Raw genomic sequence first — 25,835 nt, 5'->3', positions numbered from 1 at the left:
CCCATCCAAGGATGGCCGTGTTTTATATCAGAATATTCCATAGAGAACATGAGTAGGGTTGGCATAACTGGGAGCAGTTAAAATCAGCCCCATCCAAGGATGGCCATGTGGGAATGGCTCATGGCTGCAGAGATGAAATTTCTCCAGTTGGTTCCTCACTGCCCTGGCAGCCTGGCACGGTCACTTTTATCTCTTTGCCAGCGCTGCCAAATCAATGTCAGGGAGGTGCCAGCCACTAAATGGATGGTAAATATGCCTGGGCTTTAAGAGGACAGAGAAGGTAAAGATTTAGGAGGTAAATATGCCTGAGCTTTAAGAGAACAGAAAAGGTAAATATTTAAGAGGTAAATATGCCTGGGCTTTAGGTTTAAGAGGACAGAAAAGGCAAAATTATAATGATTTTATCATCGCAGAATCATCTTCAAACATACAGACAATGAGATACCTGGAATCCAGTATTCCCATGCCTTTCATCTCCTGTACCTGAGAGGGTTCAGCTTTTCAAGGTGTTTTTCTGTGTTGGTCTGTAGATGAAGTCACAGCTCAGGTGGATTAAAGGGCTGTGTGAGGAGGAGGAGGAGGGACCATGGATCTGCTGAGTTCCACACCCGAGACAAGAAGCAAAATGTCCTGAGTAGGAGCTCATGTGGGCACAGTGTGGTTCCTCTCCTGAGCTTTGTTTTGCTCTGCTTTGTTTTGCAGTTTGCCCAGCTGGTGTCTGTCTACAAATCTTTGGGCCCAGAGAAGTTCCCTCTGATCGAGCAGACGTTCTACCCAAACCACAAGGAGATGGTAGGTGCAAGCAGCAGGGCTAAACCTGCTCCCTGTGCCTCTCAAACAGGGGCTGGGGGGCACAATCCCCTTCTCCCATTTACTGCATGTTCCAAAGCATTTTTGGCAGCGTTGAGGGGGGTGGCACAGGGTGAAATCACTGTGGTGGTGAACTGGAGGGTGCTCACATGGCACAGGGGTCACTTTTCAGCTGCCCAGCTGCAGATCTCAGAGAGATTAAATGCTTAAAAAGACACTGAAGGGCTCTGAAAGTGCAGGAGTCACTTCCATGGTCGGTTTTGCCCCCAGTGTTGTCCTCTCTGGTGCACTCCCAGTGTGTGCTGTCCTTGGAGGGGATGCACTGGGCACTGCAGAGCTTTGAACTCAGCCTAAATCAGGCTGGTTGTGACTTGGGAGCTTCAGGTGCCTGGGCTAACACTGACTCCCAGTGCTCCACGGACAGAAAATAACACAGATGAGGCTGACAGAGTCCCAGGAGCACCTGGCTGATGGTTTTAGTGAGGAGCAGGGAGTGGGACACAATGACCTCTAAAGGATCCTTCAAATTTAAGATTGGCTGTAATTGTATTGGAAAAAGCAGAATTTTGGGTGCTTTGTTGAACTGCAGTCCACAGAAACAAAGAACATTTCATTTTGGGGCAAGAACTAATGTTTCAGACTTATAAGTTTATATGGCATATTTTTCTGAGTGTAGCAGCCCTGTGAGTGGTTTTCCCTGTCTTCATTCCTCTACATTGCTCAATAAAGTCAGAACTTATAAGTTATTTCTCTTTTTTTGAACTTTTGAATGCTGTTCTCCACAGCCAAGTAATTTTTTTTTTCCATATTTCTATGGTAATGAATGTAAATGTAGAGAAAATGAATCCATTTGGGTATTGCATTGCCACTGAGAACTGCTGCAAGAGCTGCCTGTGATGACACTCATTTGTTTGGTTTTATTCCTCCCAAAGAAAGCATCTGGAACTTTGTGGCTTGGGAAATAATCAGGCAGTGTGGTACAAGACAACATTTTGTTTGAATTTCTGGAGTGGGTTGTAAGATGATCTGGGAGTCAGAGTCTTCTGATGCTGCACTGAAACCATATCGTGTTATTTTGTTTTGGGTTCTCATCACTTTATCAACAGCTGGCATTTGTTGATGCAGAATTTGGCAATTACAGTTTTAAATATTTTTCTTGGTGTTCCTCCTGCTTTTTTTCCTTCCCTTTTTGTTCTCCAACGGGAACCTGGAGCTGTCCCCCCCTCCAGTGCAAACCAGCTCAGGGGGGATGTGAGGAGAGGGAAAAAGCCCCAAATCTCTGGGAATTGAGGGTCAGCTGAGCCTGCCAGAGGTGCTCCTTTCATCCTCTGCTGGTTTGTGCTGAGGCTTTAGGCAAGGCAAGGTAAATAAACAGTTAGAGATTCCATTCTTTTGTGTAAAAACAGAGCTGCTTTAATGAAACACTTCTTGAAACAGAAACATTCATCCCAGACTGATCACCAAAAACGCTGTGAGGCTTTTGAACTCATTGCTGGCTGAGTCATACCTACAGCCTTTCCCTCAGTAATTAGTTCTCTTTATTTCACTGCATTCCCACCTCCTCTGTTCTCTGCAAAAACCACACGGATTTTCCAACATAATTGATGAACAATTTCATTAAAGCCTCTCTGGAACGTTGAGGAAACACCAGCAATATTCCAGGTGGTGGGGTTTTTCTCCCTGTTCACCTATACAGACTCCCTTCTCTCTTCTTTTCCCTACTCTCACCAAAAGTCATGTGAGTCCTTTGCAAATTAAATTAAAATGCTGTGTCAGGCTGTGTTTCTGCTCCACCCTCTCATGTAACACAAACACAGTTTCTAGAAGTCAAAAGAAAACATTGTAAAAAGAATCTGCTGTTGATAAGGTATCAATGCCACTACAGTAAAAATCCTGATATTAAAATAACATATTCAGAATGCCACGTTGTAGTCAAGGCTTTGGAGAGTCTTCCTCAGGGAAAATAAAATCTCATTCTGAGCTGGGTTTTGTAAAGGTTTTCTTGCCACATTTATTGATATGAGGGAAAAAACCAAATCTTGGTACCATCCATTGTGGGGAGTTTGGGCAGATTTCTGCTCAGCCAGAAATTAAAGTGGACAAACCTTCATTGTGAAACACCTCATGAGGGATATTTTATAGCAGGAAAAGTAGGAAACTTTTAAAAACTAATTGTAGCACCCAATTTGTGTCACAGTCTGTCCATAAATATCAGAGAAAGCATTTCTTTGTGCAAGGTGCCCAGAGAGGCAATGTGGGCTGGGTGAGGTTCAGGTCCAATTACTGTAAAACCGAAATAGGACCAGAGCTCTGGGGACTGAAAAGCAGAAAATATCTGTTTGCTGTTGTCCAAAAGGCACCATCCCATCAAAATGGATTTGGAGCCAAATGCCACAGCACTGGTACTGAATATTAACCACTGAATATTAATCATTGAATATTAATCATTGAATATTAATCATTGAATATTAACCACTGGATATTAACCATTGAATATTAATCATTGTATATTAACCACTGAATATTAACCATTGAATATTAACCACTGAATATTAACCACTGAATATTAATCATTGAATATTAATCATTGAATATTAACCACTGAATTTTAACCTTTGTGGTTATTTAGCTCTGTGGGCTTCTCTAGGTATTGGTTTGATCTGACACAAGGAAATAAGGCCTGGCTTTGAATCTTTCTGGAAATTAATAATATAAATGCACAGCACTGTCAGTAAATAGCTCTGCCAATACTGTCACTGCAATATCAATTATTTTTCAGAAGAAATGTAGCTTTTTATTCCTTTTTGTTTCATTTATGTAAGTCTGTGGTCCAAATTGTTAGTGCCTAGGAAGTTTTTGGTTTGTCTAAAGCAGAAAACAAACCGGGTTTTACATCTGGCAGCTCACAGATATGGTTTTAATTTAGAGCTGTAAATTAAAAGAGCCAGACTGATTTATAGTAGATAAAAAGTGAAACATTGGCTTTTATGTGTTAAGGGACACTTATTCCTCAAAGGATAATAATGCCACATTTTCCTGTTGGCCTTGCACCATTTGCATTTCACTGGAAATGTGTAAACTTCGTCACAGAAAAAGTAAATCAATTTTAGAAGAGCATTTCCAAACCTGTCCTTTAGATAGTAAAATCTGTCAGAAAAGGCAGCTACTGGAGATTCCCATCCTTCCTATCCTTTAGATAGTAAAATCTGTCAGAAAAGGCAGCTACTGGAGATTCCCATCCTTCCTGAGGGCTCTGCTCCTTTTTTCTGGCTCACAAATAGTCTGGACTTTGGCATTTACACTTCCCTAAGTTTCACCACTGTGAATTGAGTTACTTTTATAAATTTAAATACATGTGTGAAGGATTAGTTACTAACTCCAGCCATCAATTCAGGAAAGTTATGACACTAAAAAAGTTACAGGCAAAATGTGCTGTAACCTTTCTCTAGTCTGAGTTCACAAGTGGCCAAATTCACTGACAGGGTGTTCATGAATGAAAACCAATGAAATCCTATTAAACAGGTGAAACCTCTGAGGGCTTCCAGAAATCATGGCAGTGTGAGTTATGCAATATTTATTGCATGTGTTTTCAGGTGAGTTTCTGAAGTTTGAACAGTTCTGGGGAACAAGTCCTGATCATGTGTTTAGGGAGGTTGTAAGGGCTGCAGCTGCCCTGAGGATGGACATGGTTTTTGTAGTTCTGAGCATTTTTAGCCTGTCATCATTTGGGCTTGGAATTTGTTCCATGGAATGCTTAAATCCATGCTTTAACCCATGGATTAAAAATCTGGCTTTCCCTTCAGCAAGGTGTGGTTAGTCCATAGGAATGCTGACTTGGGAAGGGGGTTTTGGTTATCAAGGCTGTTTCTTAATTTAGTTATCAATGGAAGTTGCAACTCTGTGGATAAAGGGAGCTGTGACATAAGGAAAGTACAAAATGTGGAGCACAGATTGTTTTAATCACAGAAAGTGTTCAACTCGATTCAACACATAAGGAAACATTTGTGAATCTTTTTTTTTTTTAATAGCACATTGTTATAATACTTTACATATACACTGTACAATAATTCTTTCATATCCAAGACTTTCATACAGAAAAAAAAAAAAAATAGTTCTGTAAAACATTCCGTAGTTCATCAGAAAGATTTGGAATAAAACACGGGGAGCTCTTAACCTGCAGGTGATCAAAACAGTGGGCAAAATTTGTTCTTGAACATTTGTATTGGCAAAATTCTGGGAAAATTTGTTCTTGAATATTCATATTGGCAAAACTGGCAAAATTCTGGCAAAATTCTGGCAAAATTTGTTCTTGAACATTCGTATTGGCAAAATTCTGGGAAAATTCTGGCAAAAATTGTTCTTATACATTGATACTGGCAAAAATGGCAAAATTCTGGAAAAATTTGTCCTTGAACATTCATATTGGCAAAATTGACAAAATTCAGGCAAAATTTGTTCTCAAACATTCAAAATGGCAAAATTGGAAAAAGTTCTGGCAAAATTTGTTCTTGAACATTCATATTGGCAAAATTCTGGCAAAATTTGTTCTCAAACATTCATATTGGCAAAATTTTTGTTCTTGGACATTCTTATAGGCAAAATTCTGGCAAAATTCTGGAAAAATTTGTCCTTGAACATTCATATTGGCAAAATCGACAAAATTCGGGCAGAATTTGTTCTAGAACATTCATATTGGCAAAATGCTGGCAAAATTTTCAAAACATTTGTTCTTGAACATTCTTGTTGGCAAAATTCTGGCAAAATTCTGGGAAAATTTGTCCTTGAACATTCGTATTGGCAAAATCGACAAAATTCTGGCAAAATTTGTTCTTGAACATTCGTATTGGCAAAATTTTGGCAAAATTTTCGAAAAATTTGTTCTTGAACATTCTTATTGGTAAAATTCTGGCAAAATTCTGGAAAAATTTGTCCTTGAACATTTGTATTGGCAAAATCGACAAAATTCGGGCAAAATTTGTTCTTGAACATTCGTATTGGCAAAATTTTGGCAAAATTTTCAAAACATTTGTTCTTGAACATTCTTATTGGCAAAATTGACAAAATTCTGGCAAAATTCTGGTAAAATTCTGGAAAAATTCTGGAAAATTTTGTTCTTGAACATTCTTATTGGCAAAATTGACAAAATTCTGGCAAAATTTGTTCTTGAACATTCCTATTGGCAAAATTCTGGCAAAATTTATTCTCGTACATTCATATTGGCAAGAAGGGGATTTGTTGTGCCTTGGAGGACGCTGCCAGCCCTCTGTGCAAAGCATAACAGAGCAGAGCAGGGGCCTGCAGGAGGTTTGTCCCTCGTCCTGCAGCGGTGCCGGCCCCACGGGCCCTTTGGGGACGCGGCGCTCGTTTCTAGGCCGGTGGGACGGAAGGAGCCTCCCAGGGCGGTGCTTTAGGGAACGTTGGGCGCTCAGGGCTCGCTGATGTCCATGAACTCCTTCTCTGGGGGTGGCCCGCCCCGGTACCAGCTGCAGGTGCCATCGCTGCGGCGGATGCAGGCGTAGTGGCGCGCCTGGTGGCCCTGCAGCCGCCGCTCCAGCAGCCAGTCCGTCCACAGGCACTCGTTGGGCGCCGTGATGGAGCAGGGCACCGAGTAGCACGTGGTGATCTGGGGAGACACCCGGCCTTCAGCACCCCGCAGCCTCCCGGGCTGGGGCTGCTCCCAAAAACGGGAATGAACGGGGCTGGTTTACGTCTACCTGCTCTGCACTCAGCTTGAAACTTCCTCTGAACCGGGGTTTATTCTCAAAAATGGGAATAAATGGGCCTTGGTTACAGTTATCTGCTCTGCACTCACCTTGCAGCTTCCTCTGAACCGGGGTTTATTTCCAAAAATGGGAATTAACAGCGCTTGTTTGCAGTTATCTGCTCTGCACTCACCTTGCAGCCTCTCTTGGACTGGGGTTCTTCCCAAAAATGTGAATAAATGGGCCTTGGTTACAGTTATCTGCTCTGCACTCACCTTGCAGCTTCCTCTGAACTGGGGTTTATTCTCAAAAATGTGATTAAAAGGTGTTTATTTAAATCTATCTGCTCTGCACTCACCTTCCTCTGAACCGAGGTTTATTCTCAAACATGGGAATAAATGGGGCTTGTTTGCAGTTATCTGCTCTGCACTCACCTTGCAGCTTCCTCTGAACTGGGGTTTATTCTCACAAATGGGAATAAATGGGGTTTATTTGCAGTTACCTGCTCTGCACTCACCTTGCAGCTTACTCTGAACTGGGGTTGTTCCCAAAAATGTGAATAAACGGGGCTTGGTTACAGTTATCTGCTCTGCACTCACCATGCAGCTTCCTCTGAACTGGGGTTTATTCTCAAAAATGTGATTAAATGGAGTTTATTTACATCGATCTGCTCTGCACTCACCTTCCTCTGAACCGATAAATAGTGTTTATTTACAGTTATTCTGCTCTGCACTCCCCTTGCAGCCTCCCTTGGACTGAGGTTTATTCTCAAAAATGTGAATAAAAGGTGTTTATTTACATCTATCTGCTCTGCACTCACCTTCCTCTGAACCGAGTTTTATTCTCAAAAATAGTGTTTATTTACAGTTATCTGCTCTGCACTCCCCTTGCAGCTTCCTCTGAAATGGGGTTTATTCTCAAAAATGTGAATATAAGGTGTTTATTTACATCTATCTGCTCTGCACTCACCCTGCAGCTTCCTCTGAACTGGGGTTTATTCCCAAAAATGGGAATAAATGGGGCTTATTTACAGTTATCTGTTCTGCACTCACCTTGCAGCCTCTCTTGGACTGGGGTTCTTCCCAAAAATGTGAATAAATGGGGCTTGGTTACAGTTATCTGCTCTGCACTCACCATGCAGCTTCCTCTGAACTGGGGTTTATTCTCACAAACTTGTTTGCAGTTATCTGCTCTGCACTTACCTTGCGGCTTCCTCTGAACCGGGGTTTATTCCCAAAAATGGGAATAAATGGGGCTTGTTTGCAGTTACCTGCTCTGCACTCACCTTGCAGCTTACTCTGAACTGGGGTTGTTCCCAAAAATGTGAATAAACGGGGCTTGGTTACAGTTATCTGCTCTGCACTCACCATGCAGCTTCCTCTGAACTGGGGTTTATTCTCAAAAATGTGATTAAATGGAGTTTATTTACATCGATCTGCTCTGCACTCACCTTCCTCTGAACCGATAAATAGTGTTTATTTACAGTTATTCTGCTCTTCACTCCCCTTGCAGCCTCCCTTGGACTGAGGTTTATTCTCAAAAATGTGAATAAAAGGTGTTTATTTACATCTATCTGCTCTGCACTCACCTTCCTCTGAACCGAGGTTTATTCTCAAAAATAGTGTTTATTTACAGTTATCTGCTCTGCATTCCCCTTGCAGCCTCCCTTGGACTGAGGTTTATTCTCAAAAATGTGAATAAACGCTGTTAATTAACATCTATCTGCTCTGCACTCATCTTGCAGCTTCCTTTGGACTGGGATTATTCCCAAAAATGAGAATAAACAGGGTTTATTTACATCTATCTGCTTGGCACTCACCTTGAAGCTTCCTCTGACCTGGGCTTTATTCTCAAAAATGTGAATTAACAGTGTTTATTTACATCTATCTGCTCTGCACTCCCAGCTTCCTCTGAACAGGGGTTTATTCTCAAAAATACAAGTAAATAGTGTTTATTAACATTTATCTGCTTTGCACTCACCCTGCAGCTTCCTCTGAACAGGGCTTTATTCTCAAAAATGTGATTAAATGGAGTGTATTTAAATCTATCTGCTCTGCACTCACCTTCCTCTGAACCGAGGTTTATTCTCAAAAATAGTATTTATTTTCATCTATCTGCTCTGCACTCACCTTGCAGCCTCCCTTGGACTGAGGTTTATTCTCAAAAATGTGAATAAACGCTGTTAATTAACATCTATCTGCTCTGCACTCACCCTGCAGCTTCCTTTGGACTGGGATTATTCCCAAAAATGAGAATAAACAGGGTTTATTTACATCTATCTGCTTGGCACTCACCTTGAAGCTTCCTCTGACCTGGGCTTTATTCTCAAAAATGTGAATTAACAGTGTTTATTTACATCTATCTGCTCTGCACTTACAGCTTCCTCTGAACAGGGCTTTATTCTCAAAAATACAAGTAAATAGTGTTTATTAATATTTATCTGCTTTGCACTCACCTTGAAGCTTCCTCTGACCTGGGCTTTATTCTCAAAAATGTGAATTAACAGTGTTTATTTACATTTATCTGCTCTGAAGTCACCTTGCAGCTTGCTCTGAATGGGGGTTTATTGTCAAAAATATGATTAACCATTATTTATTTACATTTATCTGCTCTGAAATTACTGTCTGACTTGCAGCTTGCTCTGAGCTGAGGTTTATTCTCAAAAATGTGAATAAACCACGTTTATTTCCATTTGTCTGCTCAGCACTCACCTTGCAGCCACAGCCCATCTGGTACCTCTGGTTCAGGCTCTTTTTCTGAGACAAGGATAAATCATCCCACGGCTCAATGTAGTTGCACAAGTGGATCAGCACTTTGCCATCACTTAAAATTTGGCCTGCAGCGTGGAAAACACAAAAAAATCAAAGGAATAAAAGGGTTCTCTAAATATTAGAAGCGTAAGAACACCTTGAGCTTTTAACTAATTGCACCAAATTAGTCATCCTCTAAAATGTTTTAAATTAATTTAATTACAACGGAGAGAATGTTCTCCTAATTGCACACTGGATGGATGTAAAAGATTAAAGAAGGATATTTTTCCTAAATATGTTGAGAGTCTGCCAGCAAGGGCTGGATGCAAATGAAGTTAAACGGGATTTTAGGAGTGTCTAGAAAAATCTGTATTTACTTGGAACCCCAGGCCTGCAGACACACAGGCAGGTGTTTTCTCATTATGCACCTTTGCATTCCTGGGAAAATCAGTACTGTTGGTTTTAATCAAATAATAATGGCAAATACGGAATCAAAATTCCTTCTGTTTACTGATTATATCATCATTGAGCTTCCCTTCCTTTGGAACTGCTCTAAGAGTGCTGCAGGAAGGGGTGGAAAATGTGTGAGGTCACACTAAAACTAGAGATGAACACAATTTTTACATCCTGTTGTGTTTGTATTTAGTGCATAAATGCATTCCTTTGCATATTTTAGCAAATTCCCTCCAAGCAGCCACTTCTGAATCCCCAGGAACGTTGATTTTGCTCCATTTTACCTGTTAGAAGATACTGTTTTTTGTTGTTGGCTTCTAGTTTCACTCCACAGAGTGATGAATCAAAGGGGGTGTAGACATACTGGACATCCTTGAGCTTTTCAAATCCTTTAAACATCTGAAAATGATCAGAGACAGAGTCAGCAGTGGAAAACAAGCATGAAAAAACAGTTGCAAAAAAGAGCTGGAAGAGATACAGGGTGAGTCTCTTTAAAGAAGGCTCCAAAGTCTGAATTAATGTGAGAAAACACCAAGAACTGGACTTTTTCTCTACACTTAATGAAATTCATCCAAGAGTTTTAGAAGGGAACTAAGTAGGTCTTGATTTTTTTAAATTATAGCTTTTAAAATGTGCTTTTTCAGCGTATTTCATGGATTGTTAAAAGTTTTTCTTCAGTTTATTATTCTACTGGCATATTCCATTCAAGGAGCAATGCAGAGACAGCATTCACCCTGACCAAAATGCAAATATTTCTCAGTGTCTTCCTCTGGGGAATTTTGTTCACTGGAGTTGTTGGGGTCTCCTGGGACACCAAACATGCTGAGGAGCTGAGCATTTCCTGGGCCTTGTTTTCATATTTGGTCACTAAAACTGAGTGATTCTCCATATCCCAAACTCTCACCAGTGGGGCCATCAGCAATGCAGGGCAACCCTGATGAGGGGAGAAAGATGAGGAGGACTCGATCTTATCAGAAGGTTAAATAATGACTTTATTATACTATATTATTTTATACTATAATACTATATTATTTTATACTATATTACAGTGAATCTAAACAAGCACTCAATTGTTTAGAACTTTGTCATCCAACAGTCCTGACATACACACTTGGATTCAATTCAGTGAATCTAAACACTCACGCCAGAATTTAATTTTTAATTCTTTTCAGTTAAACAATCTTCCACAATGCATTCTACTTGTTTTAAAACAAGACAGGAGTAAAAAGTTGTTTTAAGACAACTACAGGAGCAGTAAATGAGATAAGAACTGTTTTTTCTTTCTCTGAGGTTCAGAGCTGCCATTCCCAGAAATTTCTTTGGGAAGCTGTGCCTTGCTTTTCTCTGTGAAGGGAAATGCAGCTGCATGGGACCTTCTCAAATAACTGCTGGGAAACTTCACCCACCCCTCAGAATTTCCACCCTGCAAGCCCCAAAATGGAGAGATTTGGGATCAAAACCCTTTTCAGGCTGGCTGCCCCTTAACCAGCAGTTTCAACCCCGAAAAGAGATCAGAAATGAGGCATTAAAAGATGCAAACAAGCTGGGCAGTGTCCAAGGTGCTGCTGGGTGCCTGTCATCACCTCGTGTGCCACCACCAGCCCTGGTGACATCATGCCACGTGTTGACAGCTGGGGACAATGGCAGGGGCTCACAGCTCTCCCAGTTGCAGCTGGTGTGCCTGGAAAATGTGTTTGTGTTCCTCAAGCCCTCCCAGGGGATGGAAATAGCACAGGCCACTAGAAAATACTCTGTCATATGTTGGTTTTTCTGAAGCTTTATTTACGGAGGGGGGAAGGAAGCCAACGCTGTTGTCAGCGCGCGGCCGATCCAAAAGGATGAGCTGGGATTTGAAACGCTCTGGAGAATAAAACAAACAGGCCCAGACAGACCAAAACACAAACCAAACTGGCACCCTGGCCAAAGCAGCAGTGGGAGCCACAGAAAAGCTGCAGAATGAAGAGGGAACTGTGTCTGTCCAGGTCAGCTTTGCCTCGAGCTCTCTCCACGTTCAGAAACCCTCAGGGCCTTGTAGGGAACAGATTTTCCATGGATATCTCAGCTTTGGTCTCAACTTTGCAGATAACACACCTTGATTTAGCCATAAACCCCCTAAATATCCACAGCAATTCACAATGGAGATTTAGTTAATATTTAAATGAGTTTAGTGTTTTGTTGCAGGGTTTTTTTGTTGCTTTTTCGGATTTTTTTTTAAATTACTGGCTGACTTATCTCTGGTTTTGACCTATATAATCGTTACAGCAATTCTAAAGATTATAATCTTGTGTTTAACTCAGTAAATCATATTTAATCTTCTCAATCATATTCTCCCTTCTCTAAAAGCATGGCTATTTCTCTGCAGAGGGATAAGGTGGTTGGGTTTGGTTCTGCATGGATGCGTGGTCCTGGTGGGACTTTATTGGAATAGGAAAACAGGGTGAGGATTTGGGGGATAGAGAGATGTGCCCCTGCTCCTAAAGTCTGTGTGGACTCTGTCCCTGTCCTCCTGAGGGGTGGAACCAGCACCAGCACATGGCTTTGCTTGAAGATTTTAGAATGAGTGTGATGATCAATTCAGTTACAAAAGTATTATGAAGAAATATTCATAAAATTACAAATTAATGGGTATATATCACGTATTATCTTCTCTCTCTAATATAATACTGTAAATATTGCAAGAAAAAAACAGTAATTGAAAACATTTATGGCTTCTTGACATGCTGACCCATTGCTAAAAAAAATGAAAGCCCCATTGTTATTTTTTTTATATCTGAAAATGAATATCCAAATTATCTCTAATATTTCCATCTAGAATAACAACATTTTAATGCTAAGCCTAATGCACTGGATTTAAAATGAGAGAAACAGAATTTAAGCCATCCCATTAATGGAACAGCTCAACAGAGCAAGAGAGCAGAGAGACAGCAGCATTGTGCTGAATATTACAGTCAAATAAAACCTCCAAGGGCTCTGTGTTCCCTTTCCAAGAGGGGACAATTGATGAGCAAAGTGTGAATATCTGAGTGGTCTAAAAGCCCTCCCCAAAACTCACACTGAGGTGATAATTTTTGTGAATTTTGATGCTAATTTTTGATGCATTTTACAGCTCAAAAGAGACAACTGGAGGGCCTGTTCTCCCCTGCTGTGTTACATGAAGCAAATTCTGTGCCTGTCCCCACCCTGGGCATGCAGAACACCTGGAGTGCTGTGCCCAGCTCTGGCCCCTCAGCTTGGGAAGGACCTGGGGACACTGAGCACATCCAGAGGGGACAAGGAGGCTGGAGAGGGGCTGGGAACACAAACCCTGTGAGGAAGCCCTGAGGGAGCTGGGGGTGCTCAGCCTGGAGAAAAGGAGACTCAGGGGTGCCCCCATCACTCTCACAGCTCCTGAAAGGGGCCTGTGCTCAGCTGGGGCTGGGCTCTGTCTCCAGCAGCACTGACACAACCAGAGCACACAGCCTCGAGGGAAATCCAGGCTGGAGAGCAGGAAAAGTTTTTTACAGAAAAGGTGATAAAGTTCTGGAATGTTCTGCCCAGGGAGGTGGTGGAGTCCCCATCCCTGGGTGTGTTTGACAAAGCCTGGATGTGGCACTGGGTGCCAGGGTTGAGCTGAGGTGTTGGGGCTGGGCTGGACTCGATGACCTTGAAGGTCTCTTCCAACCCAGTGATTCTGTGAATTCTGGGTCACCCAGAGCCCTGTGCTCAAGGCCATTGGCCATCCAAAGGACCCTGCAGCTTGTGGCACTGCAGGGCACCAGGAGAAAGCAGCAGCAGCACTTGAGAGAAGATTTGGAATGGTGAACAGAGGATAACCTCACCTTTCACACTCACTGTGGAGTTAAACTCTTTAAAATGCTGTCACCTGAGGTGAGACGTGGTGTGCTCAAGCTATTGCTCTGAGCTCAGCAGATGAATTGTTCAGCATGTTTAATTTTACCTCATTACATTCCTTGGATGTCACAGGTCACCCCTCCCTGTCACTCCTGTGGGGTTTATCAGGCACCCATGCCTTGCTGGGTTTATTTTGGTGCCACACTGGGTGCACAGAGGGTGGGCAGGTCACAGAGCTCCTGGTTTCCCACCAAAATCCTTCCTTTCCCAAAATCCCTGCCTGCCTGGAGCAGGGAGCTGGGTCCTGGGGCAGGGGAAGGTTTGGTCCTGAGCTCTCTCTGGTCAGGAGGAAGGATTTGAGGGGTGGAGTTATCACAACCCTTCTGTTGTTAGTCTAAATTGAACAACAGTTTTTAAAACGCCTCTCCAGTTTCCCCATCTCTAGGTCAGGACAAGAGTATTGTGTGTTATGGTGTAGAGCATCTTTCTTCAAAAACACATCTCTGCCTTGTCCAGATCTGGCTGATTTGGGATTAAATAAACTCCTCTTCCTGCTGCCTGAGTTTTGAACAGGCCTCCAGTGGTGAAAATTAGGGAGAAACTCCAAAGCAGCTTCAATAAACGAATCTATTTCAGAGATTTCAGTGTGATAAGAATGGGATTATAGACTGAAAATAATCACTCAGATTAGATTTCTCATTCTTCTTGTTTGTGCTGAGGTAGGAGATGATTTGCATTTCTCTCAAGCTCCTGAGGTGCTGCAGAGTAGCAGCAGAACATTGAAGTGCCAGTGGGAGGAAAGGGAATTCTCTGGCATTGATGTATTTATTTCTGTAAGGAAACATTTGAATAAATCCTTAACATTTAAGAGGATGGGAAGTGGCAGATGGTGACAGCTTTGGGGTTTGTTTTAGTAAGGTAGAGACTGATTTGTTGAAATTGTAAAACCTCACCAAGAGGTTTGTGATAATCAGTGGTGTGATAACCATCCCTGTGAACACTTTGAGATTTTCTTGTTTACCAAAGATTCTGCCTACTCAAGCTCCTGTGAGGGGATTCTATCAATGAATACAACTTCAATGATTGAATATTTTTTTGAGACCATGTAGCCATGCATAAGGACCTTCCTAAGTGTTCCCATTAAATGGAAAAGAGCAAAAATTATAAAATAATATTCAGTGAAAAATGAGAGATGAAACTACCTTGAAAACCAATCCACCTCACACATTTTAATTTACAGAGATCACCTACTTCTTGTGTGTTCCAGAAAAAGGTAAATGATCATTTTAATGACCATTATCATGATCATTTTAGCACCAGTGAGAGTTTGATGCTGACTTCCATGGGCTCAAGATGTGTCTTTTTAAACTGTGTAAATGAATATATCTCCTTATTGGAGCTGAACAAAGGGTGGGGAAACCCTGGAGGGTTCTGAACCTGCCTCTTTGGGTGTTTGCTTCCCCAGCCACATTCACACAAAGGGATTTTGGTTTGTGTGATAGGAGGGAAGGAAGGACTCCTGGCCCTGCAAATATCCAGGGAACAAAGGCTTTGCTGCCCCAGCTGGGAATGCTCCCCTCCCTTTGGAAAGGTTGGGTCCTGCACAGCTGCCACACTCAGGGCATCAGGAATTCTCCAAACCCAGGTGTGCTGACACCACTCCCAGAACGAAGCACGGTTATGGTGCCTTCAAAATCACAAATGACAAAATTCTTCATCAAAATATCATTAGTTAGCAAAAAACTCCTGAATATCAAAAAACCCCCTCCTGAATATCATTATTTAGCAAAATAATTAAAAATTAATTAAAAAATAATTATATCATAATTAAAAATAATTATTTAAAATTAATATTTGAAATAATTATATAATAATTAAAATATTTAGCAAAATAATGGCAATAATAATTAAAAATGTCATTATTTAGGAAAAGCCTCCTGAATATCAAAAAACCCCCCTCCTGAATATCATTATTTAGCAAAATTCTTCATCAAAATATCGTTATTTAGCAAAAAACTCCTGAATATCAAAAAACTCCCTCCTGAATATAATTATTTTGCAAAATAATTATAGATTAATTTAAAAATAATTATATAATAATTTAAAATAATTATTTTAAATTATTATTAAAAATAATTATATCATAATTAAAAATATTTAGCAAGATAGTAGCAATAATAATATAAAAATATCATTATTTAGCAAAAACCTCTTGAATATCAAAAAACCCCCCTCCTGAATATCATTATTTAGCAAAAACATCCTGCATATAAAAAAAAACCCCTCCTGAATATCATTATTTAGCAAAATTCTTCACCAAAATATCATTATTTAGCAACAATTTCCTGAATATCAAAAATAGCCTCTTGAATATCATTATTTAGCAAAATTCTTCATCAAAAATATCATTCTTTAGCAAAAACCTCCTGAATATCAAAAAAAACCTCCTGAATATCATTATTTAGCAAAATTCTTGATCAAAATAACATTATTTAGCAAAAGCCTCCTGAATATTAAAAAATACCTTCCTAAATATAATTCTTCAGCAAAAAACTCCTGAATATCCAAAACACCCTCTTGAATATCATTATTTAGGAAAATTCTTCATCAAAATACCATTATTTAGCAAAAACCTCCTGAATATCAAAAAAGCCCCTCCTGAATATCATTATTTAGCAAAATTCTTGATCAAAAATATCATTATTTAACAAAAATCTCCTGAATATAAGAAAAACCCTCCTGAATATCATTATTTAGCAAAAATCTTCATCAAAATATCATTATTTAGCAAAAACCTCCTGAATATCAAAAAACCCCCTCCTGAATATCATTATTTAGCAAAATTCTTGATCAAAAATATCATTATTTAACAAAAATCTCCTGAATATCAAAAAAACCCTCCTGAATAGCATTATTTAGCAAAATTCTTCATCAAAAATATCATTATTTAACAAAAACTTCCTGAATATTAAAAAATACCCTCCTAAATATAATTATTCAGCAAAAAACTCCTGAATGTCAAAAATACCCTCTTGAATATCATTTAGGAAAATTCTTCATCAAAATACCATTATTTAGCAAAAACTCCTGAATATCAAAAAACACTCCTGAATATCATTATTTAGCAAAATTCTTGATCAAAAATATCATTATTTAACAAAAATCTCCTGAATATATAAAAAAACCAAACTCCTGAATATCATTATTTAGGAAAATTCTTCATCAAAAATATCATTATTTAGCAAAAACCTCGTGAAATAAAAAACCCTCCTAAATATCATTATTTAGCAAAATTCTTGATCAAAAATATCATTATTTAACAAAAATCTCCTGAATATAAGAAAAACCCTCCTGAATATCATTATTTAGCAAAAATCTTCATCAAAATATCATTATTTAGCAAAAACCTCCTGAATATCAAAAAACCCCCTCCTGAATATCATTATTTAGCAAAATTCTTGATCAAAAATACCATTATTTAACAAAAATCTCCTGAATATCAAAAAAACCCTCCTGAATATCATTATTTAGCAAAATTCTTCATCAAAAATATCATTATTTAACAAAAACTTCCTGAATATTAAAAAATACCCTCCTAAATATAATTATTCAGCACAAACCTCCTGAATGTCAAAAATAACCCTCCTGAATATCATTATTTAGCAAAATTCTTCATCAAAATATCATTATTTAGCAAAAACCTCCTGAATATCAAAAAACCCCCTCCTGAATATCATCATTTAGCAAAATTCTTGATCAAAAATATCATTCTTTAGCAAAAACCTCCTGAATATCAAAAATACCCCTCCTGAATGTCATTATTTAGCAAACACCTCCTGAATATCTCTGAAGCTCCTGAAATGCTGCAGCAGAACATTGAAGTGGGAGGAAAGGGAATTCTCTGGCATTGATGTATTTACTTCTGTAAGGAAACATTTGAATAAATCCTTAACATTTAAGGATTCATTAAATTTTTCCTTTTTTTTTTCCCTTATTTTTTTCATCCCTCCTGTGATTTATCCATCTGAGTTGAACTGTGGGGGCAGCTGGAGCCTTTTCCAGCTTTCCCAGCGTTTTGGGGTAAATGATTTTGGGCTGAAATATGCAGAGGTTATCAGCATTGGACTACAAAAAAGCTGAGTGGTTCCATGTACCTTTATTTGTTTGATTTCATACCGGATCATTTTGTGGCTATCGAGGGGATCATCGCTGGCAGGAACCACCTTTTCACTGGAGATTTTTGCTCGGATCACTGGAAGAGAAAGAGAGACAGAAAAAGATTTCAATGCACGTGAGCAGATGCCAAATTTTGCAAGGAAAAATGAAAATTTTACTGATAGATTTTAGCATTGTTTTGACGCTTCAGGTATGAGTAGATTTGAAGGATTTTACCATAAGAACACCAGCTGAGCTCCTGAAAACAAAAGTAAGTGGGCTGTCTGTGATGGAAATCTGAATTCCCAAGAGTCTGGAAACCTGATTGATGTTACCACTCAGTTTTGACAAAAGATGTCCATCAAAATCTCTGGAAGACTCGAATCCCATAAAATTTGACAAAATACCCATCATTACAATCAGTGAGCAGAGGAAAGGGACACGACTGTTGATTGCAGAATTGTTGATCCAATAAATAGACTTGAAATAAGCAAGATGAAAACATTGATTTCATGCATGAAATGAGAAGAATAATCTTATATTCACTTTTCTGGGGTTGAACAGAGCATGCCATTAGTTGTGTTAACCTGTGGAAATCAATTACTTCCTTAATTCATTTCCTGCTCTTTAATCAAGGAGAGTAGGAGATTTTATAAAGAAGAAATGGATTCTTTTCCCCACTCCTTGTTTGAGGCATCTCTCTTGTGTGTGATGTTTAAAATACACCAGGACTCTTTGGAAAAACCAAAATTAGACTGAGTGGCTTGATGCCACCAAGATAAATGCATCAGAACACAGCTTGGATTTCAGCTGAGCAGAATTTCCTTTGGCACAACTAACAGAACATACCCATTTCCACTTTGCTCTTCAATTTAGTTATTTGATCAGGAAGCACCATCAGAAGAACAAAAGCAATTTCTTTTCTATTCACTTTCTTATCTTCAGGATTAGATATCTGATAATAATTAAAACCACCTAAAAATTGCATATGTTTCCCTACACAGGCAAAGCTAAAGACAATAAAAAAGCAGAGACATAGTAATATTCATTGGTTTATTGTGGTTCTAAGAATATGGAGCATGGCCAAAGTTCCTCTGGGGATAAAAAATTAATTTTTTTTTTTTATTATTTTTAAAAATTATTTTTATTATTTATTTTTTACCCAAAATTAGTGAGATGCTCATTTTTGCTCTGTTTTGGAAGGCCACTGCTGCAGTTCCTGGGTTAGAGCAGCCTGAGTTTTGAACAGGCCTCCCCTGGTGAAAATTAGGGAGAAACTCCAAAGCAGCTTCAATACACAAATCTATTTCAGAGATTTCAGTGTGATAAGAATGGGATTATAGGCTGAAAATAATCATTCAGATTGGACATCTCATTCTTCTTGTTTGTGCTGAGCTAGGAGATGATTTGCATTTCTGTGCTTGTGGACAGACAAAGCCAGAGAAGAGCAAAGTTTTGTGACATCAAAATCACGTGTTCCCCCTTCAAAACTCCCATTTTTTAACTAGATTTGCATCAATTTTTTTTTCATATTTAATATTATAGTTAAAGAAAAGGAATAGGAAACCCAGGCTGAAACACAGTCAGGTGGAGGTCAGTCCCACCTAACCCTGGACAATTCCCATTTTCTCACTAATTAGCTGAGCAAACTGGATGGAATAATCAAGGTGTAAAATTATTATTAAAACCAACGTGCAAATTATGATTAAAGCTGCAGATGCCTGCAGCTTCCAGGCTCCAGCAGGATGGGCCCTCCATTAAACCCTTCTTGAGGAGCATTTTGGACTTGTTGGGAAGAAAGAATTCTTTTCAGTACACGCATTCATTTATTCTTTTAAATTCCTCATTTCACGTGGAAAGTGGCAGCATCTCTTTAATCATCTGCAGATGTGAGCAACCCCAAAATTCACTGTGTGTCTGCAGCCTCTGATCTCCTTCCAGGGGAAAAGGGCTGTGGGTTGGGAGTGCTCTACCCTGCTGGCAGGGACAAATTAGGGTGGTGTTGCTTTGTTTTGAGATGCTCCCCTTTGCATCATTACTCCCTGAAAATAAAAAAGGATTTCTCACTAAGGAGCCTGCTCAATTCTGAAGGAAAGGGCTGAGAAAACAACATGATTTTCTCAGTACCATACCATGGTTTATGTGCAGGAAATCTTTTCCTGCCTACTCGGTGTGGGATCATCAAAACTGCTTTCCCCATGTGCCCCATGTTGAAACATTGTGCATTTCCATATTTTTATGAAATTCTGCTTGTTAGCACACGAGAGGAAGGTTCTGGATAATCCCTGATAGCTCCAGGGGTCTCCATGGAGTTGTGCAAGGCTGAAAGTGCAACGGGCTGGGGTTTGTCATGCAGAGACCTTTCAGTGGGTGTGTGGGGGAAAATGAGAAGCATTTTTGTGCTGTGTGTGTTTAAGACAAAACTTCCAGATGGCAAAGGAGGAAAAACTGAGATTGATTTTTTTTTTTTTAACAGTAAGGAAGTTTAATTATCTGAACTTTGAGCTATTTGGGTTTTCCCCTTCCATTCTCCAAAGGCACGGAGATCTTTTGGCGCCTTTTAATTCTTCTTGGGCTCCTTTTGATTTTTCTTTTCGGTGCATTGATATTTTTTTGCCATCAGTGTCGTCTGGCTGTCTCCTCAGCCCTCTGATTCATGTGGTTGCTCCTGTTTTCAACCACAAGCACTTCCTGCTGGAGCATTCCTGGGCATCTCCCTCTCCTCCCCTCTGGCTCAGGGGGCTCAGGATTCCTGCCACTCTGCACTTCTTGCAGGACATGGTTTGGAGCATTCCAGGCCTGCCTTGGCCTCTCTGTGTGAGTGAGAACAGCCTCTGCTTGTTCAGTAATAATGGCATTTTAGCTCTTATTGCTTCCTTATGAGGAATTTGCATCTATGGAATACATAGGCACGGATTTCACGTTTCAGTGCCAGTAATTCCGAACGCCTGGGATTCGTTCTGCACTAAAAATACAGATTTTAACATTTCAGTAGGAGGATGTAGCTCTTCTGTGGACTCAGCTTTGATAAAATGTCATTTTTTATCCTCACTTTGCAGCTGGAGGTTGTCTCAGGTGACTGAACTGGAAGGAAAATCATTTGAGGTATAGGAGGACAATGCTCAGCCCTTGGGCACTGAAATGTGTTTAGAATAGATTTACTCCTTTCCTGAATAATAATGATCCTCTCCCAGCCATTTGTAAATCAGTAGGAGATCATTTTAACTGGGTAAAACACAGCACATATTTAGTTTCTAACTGGATGTATTTGTGTTTTTACACGAATAGGAGAAAAATGTCAGGGTTTGTATGATACAGAAAGGTTCATATGCAGTAAGGGTAGAAAGAGAGGCATTAACCTGGGTGATTTCCTTCTGCAATTAGCTACACTAATTATTACTCATTAAATAAACATCACTTTGTGTATTAGAGATTTTTGTGAAGATGAGGAGTTACTTTTATTACGGGTACATTTCCTTACTCGGAGGGAATTCCCTGCCATGAGATTGATTTTACTGCACCACAGTGGCAAAACCAATGGAATCTGAAGGGACAGAAGACACAAGGAGCTGAGCAGGGCCCATTCCAAGGCACAGATGTGGATGGAATCTGGATAAACCAAATCCTTGAAATTCATGAAAAATCATATATTAATATAAAATCTATTATTATTAAAATATTAGAAGATAATAAGTTTATAGTAATCTATAAATCTATTCAAATATATTAATATCTAATTATTATATTGATATACTGAAATTAATATATTCCCTAAAAATAATGTCCTTTTTAGACTCTGAGTTATTTCTAAGGCAATAACTGTGGGAAAACTGTTGAGTGAAGAATTACTCTCATTGTTGGTATTATTAAATAAGACATTCTGTATTACAGTATTTAATATTTAATATGATATTACTCTGCTTAAACAAGTGGTGAGATTATCCTCAACAGTCCAAGTGCTGTAAGACAGACAACTTTACTCAGCTAAAATAATTAACTTTACTGCTCCTTCAAAAAGGAAAGCAAGTTGGTTTTTACTCCCCAAATAAACTTTATAATCCTAAGAAGCAGGAGGGAAAGGAGAAGGTAAAAAACTGATGAACAAATGAGGAATTTTCCCCCACTGTCTCTTAAGTACCATCAACTGCATGGTGAAAAATAATTATTTAGGAAGATATTTTAAGATACTGCTGGAAATAAGAACAAGAAATTCAATAAATTAAGATAATAAGAATAAATTAAGACATTTAAGATCCTGCTGGACATATAACAAGAAAATATGTTCTATAGAAATCCTTATGTGCATTTTTGTTTTAAATCTATAAATAGATAAGTAGGTAAATAGATATGGGCATATTGAGGAAGAATCTGGGTTTCTGTGCCTCCAGTTCCCTTCAGGTTTTTGACAGGCTCCACCAGAGCTCTGTGAATAGAAGTGGGATCTCCACCTCTTCTAAGCAGCCTTCCTCTGAGAAATCAGGAAAATTTCATTCCTATCTCACCAGTTTATAATCACAATCAGCTCTGCCACAAAACCCTTGAAATGAGACTTCAAACACTACCTTGGCAGGAAAAGGTGTAAGCTGCCAAAAAGATATCATCAAGACCCATGAAGGTCTTTTTTTTTTCTTCTCTTATATTTTAAAGGCTCAATTTAGCCCTTTCATTTAAGTAAATATAAAATCCAAAGAGTAATTTTTGGGCACTCCTTACCACCTGTGTCTTTAGTGTCTGACACTTCAGTCCAGCTGCTCTTAGAGGTTCTTGGAAGGACAAGGAATGAAAGGCTCAAGGAGGGGAGCTAAATGAGAGCATGGATTGAGGATGGCATCCTAAATAGAGATAAAAAGCATCCAAAAAGGGTTTTTCTGAGTGTGCAGTATGAAATGTAGCAGAGCTATGGACACAGAATATGGATGTGCATCATTTTGGAGGCATGCATACTCAAATTAACTTCTCTCCAGAAAAATCTGTCCCTTCACCAAAATAAAAGCACTTTCATACACAAGATTCAACTGTTTCTGCTCACTCTGCTGCTGGAAGATTAACTCAGATTAACTTCTGTCATCCATCTGTCATCTATCTATCTATATATTTATCTATTATCTATCTATCAATCTATCTATTATCTATCTATCAATCTATCAATTATCTATCTATCTATCATCTATCTTTATCTATAATCTATCATCTATCTCTCTATCTATCTATCTATCTATCTATCTATCCATCTATTATCTATCTATCTATCTATCTATCTATCTATCTATCTATCTATCTATCTATTATCTATTATCTATATATCAACCTATCAATCGATTATCTATCTATCAATCTATTTATTAATCTATTATCTATCTATCATCCCCCTATTATCTATATATCAATCTATCAATCTATTTATTAATTTATCTATTATCTATATATCTATTTATTAATTTATCTATTATCTATCTATCTCCCTATTATCTATATATCAATCAATCAACCTATTTATTAATTTATCTATTATCTATCTATCTATCTCCCTATTATCTATATATCAATCTATCAATCTATCAGTCTATCAATCTATTACCTATCTATCAATCAATCAATCTATCTATTAATTTATCTATAATCTATCATCTATCTATCTATCTATCTATCTATCTATTTATCTATCTATCTATCTATTAATCTATCTATCTATCTATCTATTATCTATTATCTATATATCAACCTATCAATCTATTATCTATCTATCAATCTATTTATTAATCTATTATCTATCTATCTATCATCTCCCTATTATCTATATATCAATCTATCAATTTATTAATTTATCTATTATCTATCAATCAATCAATCAATTTATTAATTTATCTATTATCTATCTATCTATCTATCTATCAGTCTATCAATCTATTACCTATCTATCAATCAATCTATCTATCTATTAATTTATCTATAATCTATCTATCTATCTATCTATCTATCAGAGCTTTTCCCTCTTTGGGGTGCAGGAGCTTAAAACTTGCTCCATGAATGTCTCCAATCCCTAGAAGAACCCACCCAGAATTTTGGTAAAAGGAAAATCCCACCGAGACAATTGCTGAGACCTTGAGTTTGTGCAAAGTCAGTTCAAAGATTCTTCTTGTCCAAAAGTGAGGATTTTTGGGGCTGGGGAAGAAGAGGGGTTTTATTTCCTCCAAAGTGTATATGTAGACTTTTTTTTTCCTCAAATGAATTTATTGAAAGAGGATTCTGCCTCATTGCAACACTTTTGTAAGATCCAACAGTGTTTTACGTATCCAAAGGAATCCCAATAATGCTGTTCCATTTTTTGCAGCAGTTCTGATCCCAGGCTACTCAAACATGGTTGGAACATGGCACTGTGGTGTCTTGGGTTCATACACTGCAAGAATTTGTCTGAGGAACGTGCAGAAGAGTCCACATGAGGGGTTTGGAGCTGTAAAGGTCAAGTTTTCAGATCCAGTGATTTAGAAAAATAAAATAGAATTTAGAATAATAGAACAATAGAATAGAATTTAGATAATAATAATAATAATAATAATAATAATAATAATAATAATAATAATAGAAGTATCTTAGACTAATGAAGCAGGAGAGAGCTGAAGTGGCTCTGGGCTCTGCAGGCTGCGTGTCAATGCCTGTCCCTGTCCCTGCCCCTGTCCCTGTCCCTGTCCCTGTCCCTGGGGTGACAGGCTGGGGTTACTTCCAGGTGTGATGTTTCCCCTTTATTCTGCTTTCTTAGCTGACTGCAGCAAAATAGAAATCCATTCTCAGTTCCCCTGTGGCAATTCTTACAATTTTACACCACCTGATAAAGACGTGCCTGTCTATTTTTAAGACCTCCTCATTTAAGTAACTCCATCATTTTCTATGTCTCTTATTTTGTATATCCTATGATATACATGATATGTGTATGATATCATAGTATGATATATAATATATGATATTATGATATATAATATATGATATTATGATCAGTAATGTTTCCTCTTTCATAGATCCTAATTCATTTTGCAGTCACATAACAGAAGCCTCCAGAACTGCTTCATGAACTAATCAATGGTGTAATAGTGATGATTTTCATTTGAATATTGGGATAAACCACTTAGAAATAAACCACTTAGAAATAAACCACTTGGAGTAGAAACAGCTGAATATTGTGCATGAAAGTGCTCTCATTTTGGTGAAAGGACAGATTTTTACAGAGAGAAGTTAATTTGGATTTAAGGGCCTTGAAAATGATGCACATCCATCCACATTTGCAGTGTTGCTGGTGCCCCAGGTTTTGTCCCAGCCAGAACAAAGCTTGGCCAGGAGTTTTCCATAAATAAATTTCCTCAGCCAGAGCACTGGTGATTTCCTGCAGGGGGCTGCTGTGGGATTAAGAAAGAAGGGTTTTTATTAACACCCTGTCACCACAAGTGCTAAACTTTGTATTCTGCAAGAGAAGGCTGGGGAAATGTGATACTGAGAGGTTCAGCAGCGCCCATCTCCAGTCTGGGAGGGGAATGAGTTCAGAGGGCTCAGTGTGAGAGCAGAGTGAAGCTGGAAATCCCAGAGGGGACTGGAATTCCTGGGCAGAGCTGCTCCAGGGGGATCATCTGTGTGCAGCAAACACCACTGCAGCTCAGATTTGCCTCCACTTGAAGGCAGCCATCTGGAAATGGCCAAGAATTGAGATGTGAGCAACCAGAAAGCAAAATAACCTCAAGTTTGTGAGCAGAACTCATCTACTGCAGTACCTAAAGTCAAGTTATGGTAAAATAATGCAAAGAGTCCAAGAAAATCTCTGGAGAGAGGGTGTGGCCACAGTGTTTCATTGGCCTTCATGTCTGGAGGGCACAGAAGCTGAACCCAAGAAGTTATGGTATCTTGGAGGAGAATAAAGGCAAGAAATTCCATCAGAGCTGCCAAGGAAGCCAAGAACAGGGTGAAACTTTGGTGTCAGGAGCACACAGATATGACAAAAAATAATCTGTAGATAGGGAGTTAGACATCTGAGACACTGAACTTTCCTTGCAGAGAGGGAACAAAGTCAGGCAAAGAGAAGGAATAATAAACCTCCAAAAAGAAGAGGAATCTGCACAGAATTTGTCACAACAGATCAAAATTAGTTGGT

At 38.8% G+C, this 25,835-nt stretch overlaps 2 protein-coding genes across 2 annotated transcripts in view; one reads left to right on the top strand and one right to left on the bottom strand.

Annotated features, from left to right (window-relative positions):
* The window catches only part of SYN2 (synapsin II), a 211,170-nt gene that overhangs the window by 115,503 nt on the left and 69,832 nt on the right, over nt 1-25,835 (top strand). The window contains exon 5 of the mRNA XM_054639980.2: nt 703-792. Coding sequence (XP_054495955.2) covers nt 703-792 — 90 coding nt within the window. The remainder of the gene's footprint in view (nt 1-702; nt 793-25,835) is intronic.
* TIMP4 (TIMP metallopeptidase inhibitor 4) overlaps nt 4,751-25,835 on the bottom strand; it is a 34,077-nt gene continuing 12,992 nt past the window's right edge. The window contains 4 exon segments of the mRNA XM_054639981.2: nt 4,751-6,433; nt 9,224-9,348; nt 10,000-10,114; nt 17,701-17,798. Coding sequence (XP_054495956.2) covers nt 6,236-6,433; nt 9,224-9,348; nt 10,000-10,114; nt 17,701-17,798 — 536 coding nt within the window. The 3' untranslated portion in view covers nt 4,751-6,235.

This window comes from Agelaius phoeniceus, chromosome 11, assembly GCF_051311805.1.
Source record: "Agelaius phoeniceus isolate bAgePho1 chromosome 11, bAgePho1.hap1, whole genome shotgun sequence".
Lineage (NCBI taxonomy): Eukaryota > Metazoa > Chordata > Aves > Passeriformes > Icteridae > Agelaius > Agelaius phoeniceus.
The sequence above is the reverse complement of the archived record's forward strand: the minus strand, read 5'-3'. Positions and strand labels throughout refer to the sequence as shown.